At 33.6% G+C, this 22,655-nt stretch overlaps 1 protein-coding gene across 1 annotated transcript in view; it reads right to left on the bottom strand.

The window, feature by feature from the left end:
* Nucleotides 1-404: 404 nt before the first annotated feature.
* Nucleotides 405-22,655, bottom strand: part of RTKN2 (rhotekin 2) — a 75,907-nt gene continuing 53,656 nt past the window's right edge. Inside the window, exons 8-12 of the mRNA XM_065894705.1 lie at nucleotides 20,800-20,906; nucleotides 19,704-19,835; nucleotides 6,619-6,784; nucleotides 2,391-2,498; nucleotides 405-940 (exon numbers count right to left, since the gene is read on the bottom strand). Of these exons, the coding sequence (XP_065750777.1) occupies nucleotides 405-940; nucleotides 2,391-2,498; nucleotides 6,619-6,784; nucleotides 19,704-19,835; nucleotides 20,800-20,906 (1,049 nt within the window). The remainder of the gene's footprint in view (nucleotides 941-2,390; nucleotides 2,499-6,618; nucleotides 6,785-19,703; nucleotides 19,836-20,799; nucleotides 20,907-22,655) is intronic.

Here is a 22,655-nt window from a genome sequence, read left to right as displayed (position 1 = left end):
TTGTGGTTTGAATAAAACTTTTGAAACATTCCATTAGTATTAAAATCCTCATAATGAGAATATGGCTCTTATTTAACACATTTTAAATTACTAGACAATCCCTCCCCAAAGAAATTTTAATGCTTTCTTCTGCCTAGTGCTTGTTCACTGCCTGGTACTAACTTAGGAATAAATTAACCCTTCCAATAATTGGGATATTGTCTAGAAACTGCCTCCTGCACTCTGCTAGAGAAATCCATTTCTTCATTATAAAACATTTTTTTTACAACTAATAGCTTATTAATTATTGATGTAAATCACTGTCATATTTACCTACATAATTACATATTACTACATCTATAGTGCTTCTGAATTAAGCCTCACAGTTACAGATTTTGTTAAATGTCTTAGACATTAAGGGTTTTCTACACGTGTGCCTGCAACCATGATCTAGGGTCCAAAATGTCTTTGATAGATTTCTGCCGTGGAGCTGGCACTGGCTTGGCTTCAAAATTGGTTTTAGTGTCTGTGTGCTCACCATCAGTTAAACTATTTTTCCTGGCAGGAAGAAGTTTTCGAGGAGCAGCCATTGGTTTCTGTAAGTGTTGCATTAGGGTCGATAATTTGGTATCCAAAGGTGAGGTCTGAGATACACTTGTCTTTTCCCAGTTGTCCTTAACCAATTGATCTGTGTTGCTCTGTGTTTTTAAGCTGAATGCAGCTTTACCAGAAGGAGGAAGGGGAGCTCGTCTCTTTTTCCCTTTCCCATGATGTAACTGCTTGCTTGCAGGAGATAATACCTTTTTCTTGATGACAACTTGGTGATTACCATCAAAGAGTGTGGCCCAAGGAGGCGGTGAGGATTCTTCATGCTGACCAATAAGGAACTCTCCATTTGTCTGTTCAATTTTTTTTTGTATTATATCAGTTAAACTTTCAAGTTTTATAGGTGAATCAATGCCTGTAATAATTTTAAGAAAAAATACATGGAAAAAAATTCAAAAGCAGTATATGCTTTGCCCAAGAAAGTTATTACAATATGTTATCTAAAAATAGTTATCAAAAACAGACTAGGATAAGCAAGTTTTTTTTTTTTTTTTAATGTGTTTACTTGTAAAAATAACCGAACTAATGGAACCAAAAAATAAGGAGATCGGCTTCCCTGGTGGCACAGTGGTTGAGAGTCCGCCTGCCGATGCAGGGGACACGGGTTCGTGCGCCGGTCCGGGAAGATCCCACATGCCGTGGAGCGGCTGGGTCCGTGAGCCATGGCCGCTGAGCCTGCGCGTCCGGAGCCTGTGCTCCGCAACGGGAGAGGCCACAACAGTGAGAGGCCCGCGTACCACAAAAATAAATAAATAAGGAGATCATGTACTGTGCACTGCACACACACACACACACACACACTTAAAGATATTCCTAAACAAATGTGTAAAATCCAGCTTTCAAAGGAGTAGAGCTACATCAGAATCTTTTTGAATTCTACAGGTTAAGTATTTATAAAATATCTTTTGTTGGATTTAAAATCTATTCTGACTTCTAGGTAAGAGTGGATTCCCTTTTATAAAACCCTGATATGTAAACTAGGAAAATGTAACTGGATTAGTATTCTTTCCTGTAGACCAGCAGTCTCTGTAATAGGGGAAAAATCCAAAACAAAAAACCCATGGAAACAGAGTGAAGCCTTAATACCATTTTGGTTATGATCCTTGGGAAAAACAGAACACAGATAAACGTCTATTACATGATATATTCAAATGTGTAAACTCAAATGTTTCATTTTAAATCCAACATTTTAAGGTATATGTAAGTGCAGGGACTCTGGTGGAAAAATACACCAGAATTTAGCTCTGACTTGTGCTTATTCACAACACTATTCACTGAGGCAATCCCACAAAGACAAATAACCTTCAAAGTGTGGGAAAATGGAATATTAATGAGTCTAGAAATTTAAAATTTTCCAAAGTATTAAACTTAACCAATTTTTTGGCCTGAGATGAAAGGGTCCATTTATTAATATTCATTTATCAATGCTACTTTAAAACAAATTTAATAAAATATGGAAAAAAATTACTGAACATAATTATATTTTAGAATCTCAAGTTTACATTTCAGAATTTTCATCAGCTACTTAGCTAATATTTATTTTCAGTGCACCCTTATTCATTTTGAAGCCTTAACATTTTTGTTTGATCTTAAGCATTCAAACTATGAAAAATGTGTATTCATTAATTTTGTATTAATTCATCTATTAAACATGAGTTCCTTAGACTATAATCATAGTCTTTTTTCATTCATTTTGACTGTGCCCTGAAAATTTTAGCATTTTAATGTCAACAGAATAAGCTGCTTGAGTAAGGACAATGTTGTTTTTGTTATCCTGCAGCTTAGAAAAGACAAACCCCACTTACTCATATCATGGTAGACTGAGGTTGCCTCTTTTGTCAAGAACAAAGGTGGTTTCCGTGGTGACATACTCTCAATTTTCATAAGTTCTTCACAACAATGCTTCCATTGGCCTAAGAAAGACAGAAAAAGGCACGCTAGTTTAAAACATAAATGTGAAGATGTATATTTAATTTTCAACAGATATTAACACACTTTTTGATTTGAAAAGTAAGTGAATTTATAAAGCATTATCTTAAAGAAGCTATAAAATCCTAGTACTTCCCATGATTTCAAAGTCTAAGTCTAGGCATAAAAGTACTCTATTTTAAATATAAATCTCTATGAACAGATATTAAGCTAAGATCTGTAGGCTATTAAATACTATACTACTTCACTAGATGGTCAATAACTAAAATCTCTATTTACAGCAAAGGTTTGTATAAATTCTCTCATTTTAAATATTAAATAAAAACATCCAGTATTTAAGACAGTTGAAAGGTAAAAATTAACTGAAATATTGTTACCTAGCAGGAAGTAGGAAAAAACGTTAGGAGTAGTGGTTCTCAAAAATGATTTTAACTTGGAAAATTTTAATTAAGAAATAAGAGTTGCTTATATAAAAATGATCTCTTGAGATGATTATCATGCCCTTTCAAAAATCAGGAAACTAGAAAAATGCTGTATTTTCATTTTAGTTAGGATATATAAAAACCTGTTACTATAAAGACAGATCACTCAAAATTCTAACTGGATCTAATCTGTTTTAGGAAGGACACGTTAAATAAAGCCATTAGGCATTCAGAATAATAATAAAAATACTCTTGAATAAGCTGTTTCAATTAAGTTAAAATTCAAAAGTGTGGACAACATTAATTTTTCTTGTAATTATGTTTTACTATGTTCATCTCAAAATAAAATTCTCAGATTTATTTCTCCTGAGTGGGTGTAAAAAAAATGTAACCTTTCCATCTTTATTGTGGACCTGCACGCTGGGTAACAGCTGTGCTAGAAACTATGTGTCTATATATTCATTATAAAAGTAAGTTATGGAGGTTTACCATTCTTACATTCTATCTTACATTAGCAGAAGAGTAAATGTAATATACACGTGCCTTTTTATAATGATTTATGATCTATATTTCTCTCATTAATTCTCAACCTCCATATTCAATATCCAACTTATTTTCCATGGCTTAAAAATTAAAGACACTTCATGTTTAGTCAAATTATCTATTTTTGTTGATTTAAGTCTAATTTACTGTCATGTTAATAAGGTAATATATGCATAAATTTAAAATCCACCACCTAATAGTTAAGAAACATAAAAAAACCTTTCAGTATGCTTAGAAACATAAAAAATAGTTAAGAAGCATGAAAAAAACCTTTCAGTATGTTTTATTACAATGCTAAGTATAGAATATGGTAAAAATTTCAAAATAACTCACACAGCAATTTATAAAGGGAATAAAATCTTGAGTTTGAGGCTTCAGAGGTTGCCCTGTAGAATTTAAATCTAGTAGGATCTGAGATCTGATAACTTATTCCACCTTTCTACTTTTTTAGATGAATATGTAAAAGCCAGCCTTTCCTTCTTGGGGGCAGGAAAAAAAGGCCTTATCTACTGGGAAAGTAATGAAACACTTTAAACCAGCAAACAATTCTCGGTCAAACCATAGACAAGTTATGTAGCGCAGTATTTTTTTCTATATTGATAGATGAAAGCTTTTCATTGTTAAACTGATAGCAGAATACTAATCATGTTGAAAACTGGAATATAAAGCCACATTATCCCATGTATTACAGAGTCATAGGTATAAATGTGGTATGTTCACTGGTCAAGATGTCACAATAAAACATTTACTTTACCAGTAAATAAATTTTACCATGCACAGTTAAATGTAATACTAATATGCTAACGTAAAAATAAAGGCCCAATATGAAATATTAAATGGATACATTTTGTTCACATAAAATCTGTATATTGAAGATGTTTCCCACCATATTTATTGTTACAATGTTCCCAGTCAAGTTAAGCTGCTTATTTAACTCAGTATTTATATTATTAAATATTTGAAAAACTTTATCTTTGACTCACCATTCCTAGCTCTACCCTATTTGATCGTCCAAAGCAAGGGTCATTCCTCTTTTACATGTTTGTTAGCTCTCCAATATTAAAAATTAGCTATTACCTCCCCCTTGCCTCCCAACCTTCACTCCTTAGGCTGTTCTTCCATAGGCTAAACACACCGAGTTCCATTAGTGTTTTCTCATGATTTCCAGTTATCTCACCCTCACAATTTTATACTCTTAAGCTAAGTCAAGTAATTGAAATTTGTTCTAAGTATTAAATTACTGTTACTTTATTCTGCCCTGGATATCTATCCTTTACTTTGTTCTACACATCATATTTCACCTAAGATCATAAGAGGCTACACTTATCACTAGGAGGGTAAAAATTTTAAAGTACAAGTTAATCTTCAGGATAGTATAAACCCTTCCATCTTTGCTTCATACCTTCATATCTTACACAATGAATTCTAAACAGCAAATGTAATAGAATTTATACTTTAAAAATTAGACAGATTGGCAGATTTTATCCTCAAAGCATTAAATACTAAAAAAGTAGCCAGACCTGAGAACCTAATCGTCATCACTTTCTTATTACTTTGACACTATAAAAATGTCATGAGATTCTTATCCCTCTAAGTCCCTCTTTTAGCATGATAAATTATTTTACATAATTTGGGGAATGAAAACATGAGATCATCTAATAGTAGTTGATATCCAGACTATAATATTCTGGCATTTTTACTTTCCTTTACTCCTCCTTCCTGTTTTTGTCTACATAAAAATTATAAAATACCAGAATCATTTCTAAAAGTAACACAGTCTTTTTTATAAGACAGACTCTCTAAATCAGAGCATTTAGGAAAGCGGTTAAAATTTTAGCTGTGATCAGCAAATGAAAGGAAGTTGCTGTCTTTTAAGTTACACACCTAAGATCAGCTGAAATTTTAAAATAAAGAAATGTAGCGCATGCTAATAAGCCTGGAAGAAATATTTAAATATCTACTGAGTGCCAAAGGACAGTATTTAAGGAAAACAAGTTATAAAGAATCCAAGAAAGCCATGCAGAGAGTCCTCTGGTTCCCTGCAATAAACCTGTAACCTTTTCAGGCCTCAATTTTCTCATCTTTAGAGCAGTGGGAAAAAACTTCTACCTCACTGGGTTGTTATGAAAAATAAATGAAGCCATATGGTATGTGGAAGGTAATCAATAAATTTAGATCCCTTTTCTTCCCCCTCCTCAGCCATCAGTGTAATAACTGACCAGGCCATGGATCAGAGAAGGCTTATAAAAATTAATCTGAGGACTGCAGATATTAACTGTTTTTAGAGTTCTCGGTAACAGCTCCTAAAATGTCCTAAAATATCTCCAGGATTATTTCTAGGAGTTGCAGAAATAACTTTCTATTGTTTGGAAATGGCTCTACTTTTCAGTTCTGTAGAAAAGTATTCTAAAGACATAAAATTCTGATTGAATCTACAGTAGGCTTAGTTTGCTTAGAAACAGCCATTATCAATAGTCTACATCTTCAACATACAATTTTAATATTTTCCTGTTGATAAAATTCCTCCTTAAATTGAGAATATTAGAACTTCACGTATTTTACATACTAGGACTCTATTACATTACGATCACATTGCTTTTATAATCCATGCCATTGAACTGTATTATTGAAACTGAAAACCCGTATGTGCAGTTAAAAAAAAAAATCTCTTTGGATGATGTCCAAAATGATATAATAATGAATTGAGAGTTAACAGAGCCTACATAAAAATGAATCTCCTTTTGAACATTTCAATATTTTATGATCATCACTACCCTAGAGAAGTTTTTTACTCCTCATGTAGTTTATTATTCCTTTGATCAAACACACTGCCTTAAGTAGTTTGACCGAATATTTTGAAAAAATGTGGTCTAGTTGTTTTAGAGACCAGAACTTAAAAGTAACAGGTAAGTATACTAGGAATTCAAAGGTACACTATACTATAATCAGTCATGCACTGGGGAGAGATGGAGAGAAAAAAGCATCAATGCACTGATGATATACTACCATTTTATTCAAGAGCATAACAAATTCTTGATACAAGCTATACAATTATAATATAATCTTAATATTTAGTTTGCTATGTACATCCCTTCATGTGACATGAATATACTACTAGAAAATCCAAATGTCAACTTACTAAGATCAAAGAGATGCTGCCAGAAGGCTTCCATCCACTTCTGAAGATCTTCTCTGTTGTCAGCTGCAAAAATATGAGTTGTAGCCTGTCCAGCAACAGGGTTGATGACAGAGAAATTATGGATTCTTTTCTTTTTATCTTTATCCATTGCCCGAATTCTGGTTTCCTAAATATTAAGACAGAACTGTTGTTTTACAAGAGACTATTTCTGTAATGATCGAATAAATGTTTTATTGCTTAGCTACCAGATGTAATTACAATCTTATTGCTGATCGTCTGAAATTTAAAATATGTAATTTTGAGAATATTCAAGCTCATATCTAGAAGGTTATTTTAAAAATGCTTGATATTAAAAATACTGAGTAATATTTCAAAGTATACTACATATAGCACTTATGTTAAATTACATGAGATTAAAACATAATCTCTGTGTCTATCTCTTAGTTTAAGCAGGAGTTTGCTGTCTTTTATATACGTCTTAAAATTTGCAATAAAACAAGTACAGTATGTTATAACTCTGAGTTATGTTAACTGTGTTTTCAACAGTAATAAAATAGAAGAATCAGTAAAGTATGTTTCTTATTCTAATACTCATGCATAGTATACAGTGTTATCAGTTAAAGCAGTAAAACCATAACTTAATGTTTACTACAGTAAACAATTAGGCTTTCATCATTAACACTTATTTCATATGTAACATTCATTTACAAAGCTCATAGGTAAAGATCCATAAAGTAATATAACCTTTATAATGGTAAAAAATTATTTTTTTAAATGATGAATGCAACATTTTACAACAAAGGCAATGGTTTCATACACGTTGATAGTCTAAACCTTTTATCTGAGTGGTACTAGGTATGACATTGTGTGATCCTTCTTGTGCCTATGTGCAGAAGAGACTATTCCCAAGTCACACACAGGCACTGCTAAGTCACATGATAAGCGAGCAACTACATGTAGTTTCCAAGGAATCGTGGAAAAGAAAGTCTGGAATAGACCTATCTATTAAGCAAAGATAGTGATTTGGCTGCCTGGATAATGACTGACATGACATTTTCTACAGCAATGCTGTTCGTTAGAAATACAATGTGAGCCATGTAAGTAACTTAAGATTTTCTAGTAACCACATTAAAAAGGGTAAAATGAAACTGGTGAAAATAATTATGTAATAGTTAATATATTATTTTAAAATAATGTATTTTTTGTAACCCATATATTCAAAGTGTTATTTTAACATGTAATTGATAAGAAAAAATTTGAGATACTTTACATTCTTTTTTCACACTACGCCGCCAAAATCCAGTCTGTATTTTATACTTACAACATATCTCAACTTGGACTGGCCACATCCTAAGTGCCTAACAGCCACTGGTGGCTAGTGGCTACTGTATGGGGTAGAGCAGCTCTACAGCAGTATGGTTAAGCTTACTGTAATGTGTGTAGAAGAATACTTGGCTGGCAGTTACAAAAGCTGATTCAGAGTGGGAAGAAATTCTTCACTTCATTGAGTTTAGAGTGAAGAAAGTCTGTGTGCAGAGTCACACACCAAAATACACATTTAATGATGTCTATGTGGACATTATACAAGTAGGAAAGAGTTTGGAAGAAAAGCTGTTCACTCCCTGAAAAACAGGTAAATATGGGCAGGTGAACACCATACAGGCTACATAAGAAGTTCTTTTCTGAAGGAAGGAACTCCTATTCAAAAATCACTTGAGAAAAAATGTATGCTATATAAAGTAGCAACATAACTTTGAAATTTTCAAGTATCTCAAAATATAAGGATTGATAACTTAGAGACAGTCTATCCTGTCATTTTTTAAAAAGCAGGAATGCGAGTGTCTTCAGAGGATTGTTAACACTTATGGCCGACACTGTAATTTTATCATAATAGGGTCTTTTTATACTCCTTTATACTTTATACTCCTTGGTAATAAACTTTGTGAATTAACTTTTTAAAGTAATTACTTATACAGTATTTAAAAATGCTGCCTAAATGGCATCTTTGGAGCCTGATAACATGTAATCAACCTCTTTAAATATAAAAGTTTATTATCACTAGCAGAGAATGACTTAAGCTCTCAGAAGAATCTTTGATATGCTTCTTTCAGACTAAATGAAAGCTGACTCAGAGACGGAGGGCTGGGGGGACAACCCTCTATTGCTGTATTGAAAAAAAAAAAAAACCTGGATGATAAAATATGAAGTATTCTTGTTGCTGAAATTGTGATTCCCTCCACCCAAATCCATTTTAATACAAATTTCTGACTACTTTTTGTATATAGAATTAAAATAGATTCAACTTTTAAATAAGTTGAAATTTTTACAGATGAATAGGTACAATTATTAATAATACCAGGATACCATTTCAAACAAAAATAGCTATGTAGAAAATCTGACAAACTGGGTCATTTATATCCTTCTAATAGAAAATAATACAATAGTATATAAATACTGTACACTCCGTTAACTCTGGTAACCATAAATACTGCTAAATTTTTACAACACGAGAGGTTTTTAAAAGGTGCAAATGAAACACAGATCATCTGAATTAACCTCTATATTTTATCATCCAAAATAATTTAACTAATGGGAAATTTTTTCAACCAAAAAAACTGCATGTCAAAGAAAAAGTGAGTAAAATGTCAGAAAGTTCGTGCAATTTTTTTTTTCACTGTGGGCAAAGTATCAATCATAGTGCTCAGGACTTCACTTCCCAAACAAGGAATAGATTAGAAAACACGAGATGAATTTTAGGACTGGTATCATTATGGGCTCACACAATGTAAAGATAAGTATCTCCTCTCAGCAGGGTATGAAAGCAAAAAGCAACTTGGTATTCTTGCCCCCATTATTTACACCAACTAAAATACTGCCTGGTACCCACTAAGTGATTGAAAAATATTTGATAAATAAATGAATAACAAAAGAATAACTCAGATAATGCTAAAAAGTTTTACACTGATAGACTCAGATCCTAGAGATAATCCCGCTCTTTAATTTATAGATGAGGAAGCATGTTCTGAGATAAGCGTTCTCTGCAAGGTCAGTTTCTTGTTTTGCTTTTGCTAATTCCAAACCCTTTTAGTTGATTTGGGAGGCTTCAAAATCAACTCCTATTGATACGTAGATAGATTTGAGATTATTCACGATGAAATTTTCATCCTTGGTTGGCTCTACTTTTGTCAATTGGCACATATTGAACTACAACTTTCCACTGCATGAGACGATGGTTACCCCGAGAAGGCCAAGTGAAGTCAAGAAAAGTACAATCTGAAAAGTCAATTTTGTAACAAAATATAATTAACTCTGAAGTCAAATGAAAGTTTCTTTTAGGTTTTTCATTATTTTTGAATTAAAACTGTACTTCAACCTCTCCATTTCTGTAGTAATGGAAAATTATCAGATCAGAACTAGATTTATAAATTGTTTCCTACTTTACTTTTGACTATATGACTTTAAAAATGTCTACTACATACCCAGATTATAGTTTCTAAATACTCTTTCCTACTAAAAGGAATCAGAACTCTTTAGAGAAATGGCCTATCCCAAGCCTGGGCCAGGAAATATATAGGATGAGCCTGGAACATCTTGTCCTACCAGAAATCAAAGATTACTAGGGTTGTACTAAAAGGACTCAAAAGTAAACTTGAAGAGGCTTCCAGTAGCCAAGGATGGGACAATCTGAACATCAATAAGAATTACAATGGTAATGGACTGATGCATGAAAAGTCTTTAAATCCACAAATTCATAATGATATTTAAAAACTAACTCATTGGTCACCTCTGAAGGATGCTAGGGAACTGCCTCATAGATTTGGTAACTAGTATATAAATGCAAAAAATCAAACCTTTATCTTGGGTTTCTTGTAAAAACTGTCCTTCAACCTAACAGCTGATGAAGTAGAGGTGTCCCAGCTAATAAATGAGGAAAGAATGTTAAAATAGCAGCAGTTTGCAATCCCTAATGAAATAAAGAATCTAAGCAATGTTCATCAGTGGATGTTAACATGAGTGGAAGACCCAGATGTTATTATACGCCTCCTGATAAAAGTACTAAGACATATCCTTACTAACCAACCAACCAAGAAACCTAAATCTGATTCAGAAATAGAAGAAAAAAGACAACTTGAAGATGCAATTAGCAAATTCTAGACTCTGAAAAACTCTGTAGGATAAATGACCAAATTTCTTCAACAAACAAATTGTGTGTAATTGTGTGTGTATATGTGTAGGGGAAAGAGAGAGCGAGAGAAAGAGGGGGTTAGAATAAAAGCCAACAGACTAAGAGATTTAAGAGAACTAATCAATCAATGCAATGTATGGTCCTTATTTGGATCCTGATTCAAAAAGTTGTTTAAAAAATTACAAGACTGAGACATTTGAACACTGTCTGGATTTTTGATGATATATTGACTTTATGTACGGCTATAAATTTTAAGTACGGCAGTTGTAATATTTACAAGTAAAATGATATGATTGCTAGGATTTGCTTCAAAATAATCCAACGGTGGAGGAAATCTGTGAGGGTACAGATGGGTTCGTTTATACCATTCTTTCTATAGATTATCTTGAAATTTTTCAAAAAAAAAATTAAAAAATAAAATACAAGTACAAAAAACTAAGAGCCTGCTTTCTTATCTATAATGCAGAGATAATATTTCACTCACACCTTCCTCACAAACATGTTGTAAAGATAAATGAGTTCTTTGAAAGGCGTCTGGTCTAAAGTCTTGTTAATCAGGGATGAAGACAAAATTGTTGATGGCTAAAAACAAGCTTTAGACCTTATATGTATTCTAATGACAAAGAAAGCATACCTTCTACAATATATGACAAGGAATGTTTGAAGTACATAAAGCATAACCATAAATTAAACCAAGCATTAGGTCTGATTAGTATTAGTGATATAATTATTTTCAATTTATGTCAATGAAATCAGATGTAAACTCTTAAAGGAAAAGACTGCTTAAAAAATTCTTTTTGCTGTATTTAATAAGGGACAATCTGAATAGGTGATATATGCATTAAGAGGACTAACATAATATGAAGAAAATCCCATGTGCTTCATGGTAATTTTACTTGCTAGGGTCCATGATAAATGTAATGGTTAAAAACAATTTCAAGACAATGTAACAAAGGACTATCACACCAACTAGTGTTATTGACTTGTTTGGTACAGATTTTATTATTCATTAAAATGAAGTGATGCACACTATTTAGATCAAGAAAAGACTATTGATCTCAAAGACTCACATTTCTTTTCCATTCCACTCCCCACCCCACTGGCAATGGATAAAACTTTGGCTAATAAAATGCTTTCTACAACGTATAGGAGATTCAGTGGCTCCAGTTAAGTACCCCTTATTGAGAATGTCTAGCTCAAGAACATTCATAGGGAAGTTTTTTGAAGTTGAAGCAATCACTTTGAAGTAAATCATCCTTTCAAATTTGGATTGAAAAGAGGAGGGGGATAGCTTTTAGGCTTTTCTTTCCTTAATGTGACTATTTCCACAGATGGCTCCCTCTGAAAATTAATGAACTGACTTAGCCTTACAGGAAATGCCATTTAGAAGGACAAGAATTATAGTCAGAGAACAGATCCTGTGATCAAAATAGCAGAACTATTATTTATATACCTTAGCAACTGTAAAATTCATGTTTTCACATAATTTTTAAAGCAGCATTAAGCAAAATTATTATTTTCTAAATCATGAGAGGAGAAAGACAACCAAAAGAAAGAAACTTTGTATTTAACATTTAACATTATTAAGCATAAAAAGATCTTAGAGACCCAGCACTGGAAATACACTAAAAACTGAAACAAAAACACTATCCAACCAAGTTGGCATTTATCAATGATCCCCTTTATTTAAGAATACTCTAATAGTACATGTCCCTTAGAAATTTACAAAGTAAGCAAAATAATTAAAACATCTACCTTATATTTAAAAACCAAGTAATTTAAAACACTGAGTAGATTGAATAGATTAAAATCTATGAGTTTATCATAATATTGGAGGTGGTGTGGGACAACAGAAACGACACTCATGTGCTACTTCTGCAGGGGGTAACTCCGCTCCAATACATATTGCCAATAACAATACAATGTCAACATGTAATAACACAACTCCTTACTCTGAAAATTGGTCATTAACATTAAACATTTACCCAGCCTTTTCAGGAAAGACTGTAATTCATTCCTAGTTGATAAGAAAAAGTCCTTTACAAAAGAATGCCAGCTAACACATACAGAAGGAAGGACAGTAGTAGAAAAACATGTGCAATCTCCAATATAATGACCGATTCAGGTAAGGGCAATCAGTTCACTAAAACCATTATGTGAAAGATTGCTGGACAATAAAGATAGTCACACTGTGTCTAAGCATCACCTCATTGACTTGCTAATTGTAAAGACAAAAATTTACCGTTATAGTGGAAAGAGCTAGTGGTAACCACCTTAACCAAGTCATTAAACCTGGCATTGCCAATAGTAAGACACTTGACATCATATGCCTCTGAACAGAATTCTTCATAAAGTATTTGTTATTATCCATGAAATATTCTCATAATAATGTTTAAAATGAATTTAATCAAGCCCCTAGACCTAATTTACAGTTTAGAAGAAGTACAAAGGATGCACAAGCTTTGAATAGTCCTAGATTGAAAACAAGAGCTAAAAGGACATTTTGGAGACAACGGGGAAACTTGACTATGGACTGGATATTAGATGATATAAGAGAATTACCGTTAATTTGCTTAGCTGTGATAATGGTATTGTAATTATATATATATATATATATATATATATACGCATATACATAATTTTATATATATATATATAAATTTATATAATTTGAGAGGCTCCTATTTTTAAAAGGAAGATGTTGAAGTATTCAGGGATGAATTATCAATGTTGGAGACTTATGTTCAAATGGCTCAGCAAAAAATATAGATAAGAGACTTTATAAACTTGCAGCTAAACAAAACAAAACTTTCAGCTATAAGATAAATAAGGTCCAAAGATCTAACGTAAAACATGGTGACTATAGTTGATAACACTATTGAATAAGTAACATTTTCTAAGAGAGTAGACTTAATGTTCTCATAAAAAAGATTTTAAAAACTATAATCCAATAATGATTATAGTAATGATTACACAACTGTATATTATTTGTCAAAGTTATCAAACTGTACCCTTAAAACTGGTGAATTTTATTTTATGTAAACCATACCACCATAACAGCTGATTAAAAAATTAAATAAAATATAAAGTGCTTAAACCCCTCCCCAAAAAAGAAAAATAGATAAAGCAAATATGACAAAATGTTAACAGTTAAATCTGGGTGGTATACAAGTGTTCACTGTAGTATTTTTTTCAACTTTTCTATAAATTTGAATAATCTTATAAGCTGAGAAAAATAAGTAAAAATTACTTTAATACAAGATATAATTAGATAACAGTCATGTTTTTAGAAGTAACAAATAGATTTCTTGACTGAGATGGTGTTTGACATAGTTAAATAACGAGACCAGTGGCATTTACTATTAAGAGTGAAGTTTTCAGGTGAATGGAAGGGCTCAAAGGAAACCTGAGATAAAAGTAGGAAATGCTCCAACAACACATTAAAAGGATCATACACTATGATCAAGTGGGATTTATCTGAGGGATGCAAGGATTCTTCAATATACACAAATCAATCAATGTGATACACCACATTAACAAATTGAAGAATACCATATGATCACCTCAATAGATGTGGAAAAAGATTTTGACAAAATTCAACACCCATTTATGATTAAAAAAAGCTCTCCAGAAAGTGGGCATAGAGGGAACCTACCTCAACATAATAAGGGCCATATATGACAAACCCACAGCAAACATCACCCTCAACAGTGAAAAATTGAAAGCATTTCCTCTAAGATCACGAACAAGACAAGGATGTCCACGCTCACCACTTTTATCCAACACAGTTTTGGAAGTTCTAACCACGGCAATAAGAGAAGAAAAAGAAATAAAAGGAATCCAAGTTGGAAAAGAAGAGTTAAAACTGTCACAGTTTGCAGATGACATGATACTCTTCATAGAAAATCCTAAAGATGCTACCAGAAAACTACTAGAGCTCATCAATGAATGTGGTAAAGTTGCAGGATATAAAATTAACACACAGAAATCTCTTGCATTCCTATACACTAACAACGAAAGATCAGAAAGAGAAATAAGGAAACAATCCCAATGACCATTGCATCAAAAAGAACAAAATACCGGAATAAACCTACCTAAGGAGGCAAAAGACCTGTACTCAGAAAAGTATAAGATAATGATGAAAGAAATCAAAGATGACACACAAACAGATGGACGATATACCATGTTCTTGGATTGGAAGAATCAACATTATCAAAATGACTATACTACCCAAAGCAATCTACAGATTCAGTGTAATCCCTACCAAATTACCAATGGCATTTTTCACAGAATTAGAACAAAAAAATTGTACAATTTGTATGGAAACACAAAAGGCCCTGACTAGCCAAAGACATCTTGAGAAATAAAAATGGAGCTGGAGGAATCAGGTTCCCTGACTTCAGACTATACTACAAAGCTACAGTCATCAAAACAGCACAGTACTGGCCCCAAACCAGAAATATACAGCAATGGAACAGGATAGAAAGTCCAGAGATAAACCCACATACCTATGGTCAACTAATCTATGACAAAGCAGGCAAGGATATACAATGGTGAAAGGAAAGTCTCTTCAATAAGTGGTGCTGGGAAAACTGGACAGCTACATGTAAAAGAATGAAATTAGAACACTCCCTAAACCACATACAAAAATAAACTCAAAACGGATTAAAGACCTAAATGTAAGGCTAGATACTATAAAACTCTTAGAGGAAAACATAGAACACTCTCTGACATAAATCAAAGCAAGATCTTTTTTGAACAACCTCCTAGAGTAATGAAAATAAAAATAAACGAATGGGACCTAATGAAACTTAAAAGCTTTTGCACAGCAAAGGAAACCATAAACAAAAAGACAACCTACAGAATGGGAGAAAATATTTGCAAACAACGTGACTGACAAAGTATTAAACTCCAAAATATACAAATAGCTCATGCAGCTCAATAACAACGAAAAAAAAACAATCCAATCAAAAAATGGGCAGAAGATCTAAATAGACATTTCTCCAAAGACAAAGATGGCCAAAAAAGATGGAAAGATGCTCAACAACACTATTAGAGAAATGTACATCAAAACTACAATGAGGTATCATCTCACAATGGTCAGAATGGCCAACATCAAAAACATTTACTAACAGTAAATGCTGGAGAGGGTGTGCAGAAAAAGGAACCCTTCTACACTGTTGGTGGGAATATAAATTGGTACAACCACTATGCAGAATGGTATGGAGTTTCCCTAAAAAAACTAAAAAACAGAGCTACCATATGATCCAGCAATCCCACTCCTGGGCATATACCCAGAGAAAACCATAATTCAAAAAGATACATTGCACCCCAATGTTCACTGCAGCACTATTTACAATAACCAGGACACAGAAGCAACATAAATGTCTATTGACATTTGAATGGATAAAGAAGATGCGGTACATATATACAATGGAATATTACTCAGCCATAAAAAAGAATGAAATAATGCTATTTGCAGCAACATGGGTGGACCTAGAGGTTATCATACTAAGTAAGTCAGACAGAGAAAGACAAATATCATGATACCGCTTATATGTGGAATCTTAAAAAATGGTACAAATGAACTTATTTACAAAACAGAAATAGAGTCACAGAGGTAGAAAACAATCTTATGGTTACCAGGGACGAAAGAGGGGGAGGAATAAATTGAGAGATTGGGATTGACATATACACACTACTATATATAAAACAGATAACTAATAAGGATGTACTGTATAGCACAGGTGACTCTACTCAATACTCTGTAATGACCTATATGGGAAAAGAATCTAAAAAGAGTGGATATATGTATATGTATAACTGACTCACTTTGCTGTACAGCAGAAACTAACACAACATTGTGAATCAACTATACTCCAATAAAAATCAAAAAAAAAAGAAGTAGGAAATGCAAAGGGAAAAGTTTCTAAAGAGAAAGGGCAGGAATCAGTGCTGGAATCGGCACTGGAGGAAATTAAGATGGAAATATCGCAAAGCTACAGAATGTAACACTTTGTCATCAGTTTAATCTTTGAGATAAGCAACTAAATTATATTATTCTTCCCAACCTTAACCTTACCTCATGGTTTAATATTAAAATTCTTTTTGGTAGTTTAGACAAAAGTCATATTTGATGGAAGAGATATTTATGTCATCAGTCCTCAGGGTCAAATACAGCCTACGCTGTCCCGCCAAGTCTAAGGTCGAGTCTATACAAATTACTAGACAAACCATTTTCCTGTGAATTTGTAAAGCTCAATAGTGGAGCCACCACTGGGATTTCTAGGTACGCTGATTTCAGTCATCTTAATAATGGAGTCGATTGACTACAGAATCCCATCGGTTGCCAGGCCATCGCCTTTATTACCACAAGGAAAAATGAGTCAATTGAAAAAGGTCAATTTAGTCAGGCCATGTAGATCCTGTTAACTACTTTTCTGGAATTAGACTCTTGTCATCAAATAAGAAAATACAGATGCACTGACTACAATAACAGAGGAGTTCTATTATAACTGTCCTCTTAAATTTAAATGGTAAAGATTCAATACATGCCTAAGTCATTGCCTACAGGTAACTTGGCTTTGGACTCAGAACTTCATTTCAGAGTTACTTTTTACTTTCAAAACTGATACAAAGTGGATATGGAGATAGGGAAAAGTCTAATTTTGCCTTCCAAATCTTGTCTTGCAGTATGTCTATGAAGAAACAGATAAACAATCCATGAATTTTTATCTATTTTTTTCTACCCATTAGGAAAGAGTAAGCCATATAATTTTACTTACTAGCTAAACAAGTTCTATCTGATCTCTGAGTATGTTTTGTCACTTGTAAAACAGAAATAAGATACCTGTAAATCAGGGCTGACCTACATGCTCTGCCTTCCTTAAAGGGCTGAGATAGGTAAAATGAACACTTTGAAGACTGTTTTCAAATCAAACTTTTAAAATATCATTTGCTTAGATTACATTTTAATTTGGTTTATAGCTATCCATATTCCATTGTGCATCATGTAAGAAAAAAATTGGTAGGATTCCATTTTTACTACCTAGTGAAAATAAGGTTAGACAAAATCATCTATGTAGACCTCCAGCCAAAAATACTTAACATGAATCTAGCGAAACAATTAGTCAAAAACAGATTTGGGGACTTGCCTGGACTTTTCAAAAATGTTAGTGTCATTTAAAAAAAAAAAAAAAAGGCAAGAGAAGGGCACAATTTAGGTAAAAGGGAAACAAAAGACATAGTGATCAGATGCAATCTGTGACCCTTGATGGGGTCTTGGATAAAACAAAAAATAAAAATAAGAAAGAATATTTTGGGAATAACTGGGGCAATTTGCTCTGTATCTTGGATAATATTATTTTATCAACAATAAATTTATTGAGTGTGATAATAATATTATGGTTATGAAAGAAATGTCCTTGTTTTCAGGAGAAATACGCTGACATGTTCTAGGAAAGAAATGTTATGCTGTATGCTGCTTACTTTCAAGTGGTTCGGAAAAAAATTTTTTTTAACTATCTAGAGAGAAAGCAAATGTGGCAAAATGTTAATAGCTGAAGAATCTAGGTGATGGGTATCAGGTTTCACTTTTCTCTTCTTTCAACTTTTCTGTACATTTGAAATTTTCAAAAGACTATGGGGGGGAATGAACACTGCATAAACAAAACAGAACAATGAAAAAATTGTATCAATTTTCCAATAATAAAATTATACTTTCATTAACCTAATTTTCTAAATGAAAATAAATTCACTATGCTACAATACTGAGGTATATTATTTAAGAGCAACATTAATCTTTCTTATACACAAAACAGACAAATTAAGTGGACTTAATTACATAGTAAAAAGGTCTCACTGAAGGATTTCCTTTGAGTAAAAAGTAGTGTCATTTCTAAAAGCAGGATAGAAACAGGTCAAATGTTACTATTGCAAAGATCACAGAAATTAACTAAATCCTTATACACTAGCAGACCAGTATCTACATGTTTTTTCAGGACATATAACTTTACATTTTTCCTCAAAAGATAACTTAAAGGCAAGTAGAACATGTATCTTACAGTTAACAGATGTGATGGCTCATATTTTATCATATACTTCCACTTCAACCACTCTGAAGGTAAGCAAAGTAAAAAAACTAAAACGATTAATTGCCGTCCATAGGCAGAAAACATGACATTCTACTCTAGAAATGCCATTTTAACTCTAGAGTAGGAATGCTATAAAAAGAGGGGAAAAATATCCTCTAATAAACACTAGACTTGGATGATAGATGAAAACAAATTTAAGATTGTGAGATAAAGAAAATAAGCCTGCCTTAGACTGAAAACTTTTCCTACAGATTTTTGGGTGAAAACTTTCTAACTAAAATTTTATAATTTCCTTTGTATCAAACCAGTATATTTATGTGTATGTGGTATTCTAAACAGAATGTGAGGCTTTCTTGTCCTGGCAGAAGGTTGAACAACTGCCCATTAGCCCCATAAGAAATCAGAAAGTATACTCAGGAATTTCTTTTTCTGGGTTCATTTAAGTATTAACTAGAAAGAGCATCATCGTTAACATGAGCTAACAATTTATGTTTTTATAATCTCTTAATTAAATAAATTCCTAAAAAATTTAAATACCCTGTTAATGTAGAGTTACATTCTCTGCTTTAAAATCTATTTGCTAGTATAGATTCCAATTACTATGTTTTCGGAGGAAATATATAGTATTTCCTTTACCAGATAAGCTCTATAAATGGAAAGAAAAATAAGAATATCTTTATGAACTAACCTAGTTTTAGCAGTCCTTCCCTTTTTGTAAATAAGATGACAACAGTGTGAATTGTAATAGAAAAGAACAAACTTCACAAAATGTTATACCTTTATTTTCAAAACAGCATTTTATTTACCTTGTTAATGGACACTACCAAAGCTGGTTCCACTTTACCTTCGATTTCTTCTGGAGTGTAAAAACAATAGAGTTTACCCCCTCGTAAAACACAATACAACCTTCTCCAACTAATCAGACCTTCTACCATTTGCTGAAAAAGAAAAATCAAGAAACTCTCAACTTTAAATCATTATTTATCATCTTAACTCTAAATTCAACAAAATACTTGAATTAGCAAAGTTAGTTTTTTGAAATGTTTTAATGCGATAGAGTTACCCATTAATTTACTATACAATAAGTCAATAACCCAAAGTAAAAAAGTAAGTTTGTATCAGAGAAGAAAGGTGTGGAATTCTCAAAAGCATTAAGCAAAAGAGGTAATAATTATCACATAACTTTTATATACATAAAATCATAAATCAATGCAGTTTTAGAGAAGCTAGTCTATTAAAAATTAGTGATTGGAATTCCACAGCAATTCACGTAATGACTCAGGAAAAGTATAAAAATAACTGAATATTCAAAATAATTGAATATTCAAAATATTCCCTTACTGTTCTCAGAACACTGGAAAATGTTGACTTCCCTGTAAGAATGCAAATTTTCTTTCCTCTTAATGGAGTCTTTTTTAAAAAGCTATTGATTCATTGAGGCCCATAATTAATTATTTACTGAATACAAATAACTATGGTTATAAATAAATTAGGAGTAGGTGGCACAGAGGCAGCTTTGGAAGCGCAGAGGCCTAAACTGTGCCAAAAGCTGTCGGCCAGAAAGGCCTTCATGTGAAAGGTGTTGAGCAGTCCTCATCAGTTTCCACAAGGAATCCTCTGGTACTGATTATCCTGTTACTGCTATTAATGAAGCAGAGGAACCTGGAAGAGGTAGCCCCTTAGCCATCAAAACTGCATCAGACCCCTCCCCTTCCCTACCTTCTCACTCCCAGCTGCACCCTCCCCCCACATTTGATGTCTAACAAGGAGAAAACTGTCATTTAAGAGAAGACTTTATTAAAAAAAAAAATACTTCACAATATCAGAATGCCAAACAACTGCCAGGATATTAAGATCAAAATCAGAGCTATAATTGTTGCAGGATATTTAAAGTTCTCTAACCTGCTGATTAAGAAATCCTGCAAAGGCGTCCTCAGCCATACAAGCTGGTTGGGCGACTAATCGGCAGCACATGTTGCCATACAAGGGAAGCCAAAACGAAGACTCTTCTATTTAAATGAGAAAAAAATCAAGTTATAAATATATGTTTACTTCAGGTCATTATTATACATTTTGATTATTTTTACAATTTTTTTTGCTTTATATAAGAACATATGTAAAGGTTCATCCTGCTCAAATGACTGTATTCAATGACAAAATCAAATAAAAGAAAGCAGTCAGGACAGGATGATATTAAACTGATAGTTTACAGCATGCTATCACCTGGAGGAGACATGGAACTTTTAGTCTCTTGATCTCTTGTTTGATCTTAAAGTAATTAATCAATGGAGGTAGTTCAGGGCATATAAGTAAACTCATGTATTTTAAAAAACATCCTAATAAAGTGATTTTTGTTTGTCAAATTCTACTTTTTGCTCTGATTTTCATTATAATAATTAGCAAAGTGATGCTCTGAATAAAACACTTCAGGGCACAACTTTATGATAAGAATTTAATAATAACCCTTTTGACCTTTCCCCTTGTCCCTTCCCTTACTGAACAACTCAGGTGTAAGCCATTACGTGGAGTCCACCACAATGGGTATCTGTGCCAGGAGTTGGGCAGGGGGTGGGCAGGAAGCAGTAGTGTGCCAGAGCTGGGTGCTGGGGCCAGTCAGGGTAAGGAGGGTGAGTGGGAGAGCTGCCTGGCATGAGGAATCAGAGCCTGAAGGGGCTGAGGAGGACGGATCACATGGGGAATACAGAACCCAAAAGGGGTCTCTGCTCAGTGGCCAGCCTGGCGTGGGGAGGAGGCGCCCAGGTAGAGTAAGGAGGGTATCTGTGTGCGGTGCTGCCCAAGTGAGGTGTCCGAATCCAGGGAAATTAAGAAGAGTGCGGGGGGCGGTCCAGCCACGGGAGTCAGTTTGAGAGTAGCGAGGGGACCATTCACACATTTGGTGACCCAGAACAGTGTGTCAGAGCCTGGGGAGATGGAAATGCAAGCAGAGAGACAGCCGGGTATGGGGTGTCAGAGCACAGCAGGCTGAGGACGGTGTTCACATGGGCTGAGGAGGGCAGCCCTGGGGGGGCTGTGTGAGCCTGAGCAAGGTAAGGAGTATCCCTGTGGGGCCAGGGGCAGCCCAGAAGGGGAGTCAGAGCCCCGGCAGGAGAGAGAAGCAGTTACGTGAGAAAGATGGAAAATGGTTGCTTTTAAGGAGACTGACCAAAGAATAAAAAGCATTAAAGATAATAGAAGACAGGTTTCTCACTGGAAGGAGAAGGAAGGAATTACAAATGTGCAGAATGAACTCTTTGGTATTGGATTAGAACTAGACATACTGGTGTGAACTCATGGTTTTCAACATACAGAGATTAAGAAATGCATGACATACAGAGTGAAGTGAGTCAGAAAGAGAAAAACAAATACCGTATGCTAACATACATATATGGAATCTAAAAAAGAAAAGATGGTTCTGAAGAACCTAGGGTCAGGACAGGAATAAAGACGCAGACATGAGAATGGACTTGGGGACACGGGGAGGGGGAAGGGTAAGCTGGGATGAAATGAGAGAGTGGCATGGACATATACACACTACCAAATGTAAACTAGATGGCTAGGGGTAAGCAGACACATAGCACAGGGAGATCAGCTCGGTGCTTTGTGACCACCTAGAGGGGTGGGATAGGGAGGGTGGGAGGGAGACGCAAGAAGGAGGGGATATGGGGATATATGTACATGTATAGCTGATTCACTTTGTTTTACAGCAGAAACTAACACACCATTGTAAAGCAATTATACTCCAATAAAGATGTTTAAAA

This window comes from Phocoena phocoena, chromosome 16 (assembly GCF_963924675.1).
Source record: "Phocoena phocoena chromosome 16, mPhoPho1.1, whole genome shotgun sequence".
Lineage (NCBI taxonomy): Eukaryota > Metazoa > Chordata > Mammalia > Artiodactyla > Phocoenidae > Phocoena > Phocoena phocoena.
The sequence above is the reverse complement of the archived record's forward strand: the minus strand, read 5'-3'. Positions and strand labels throughout refer to the sequence as shown.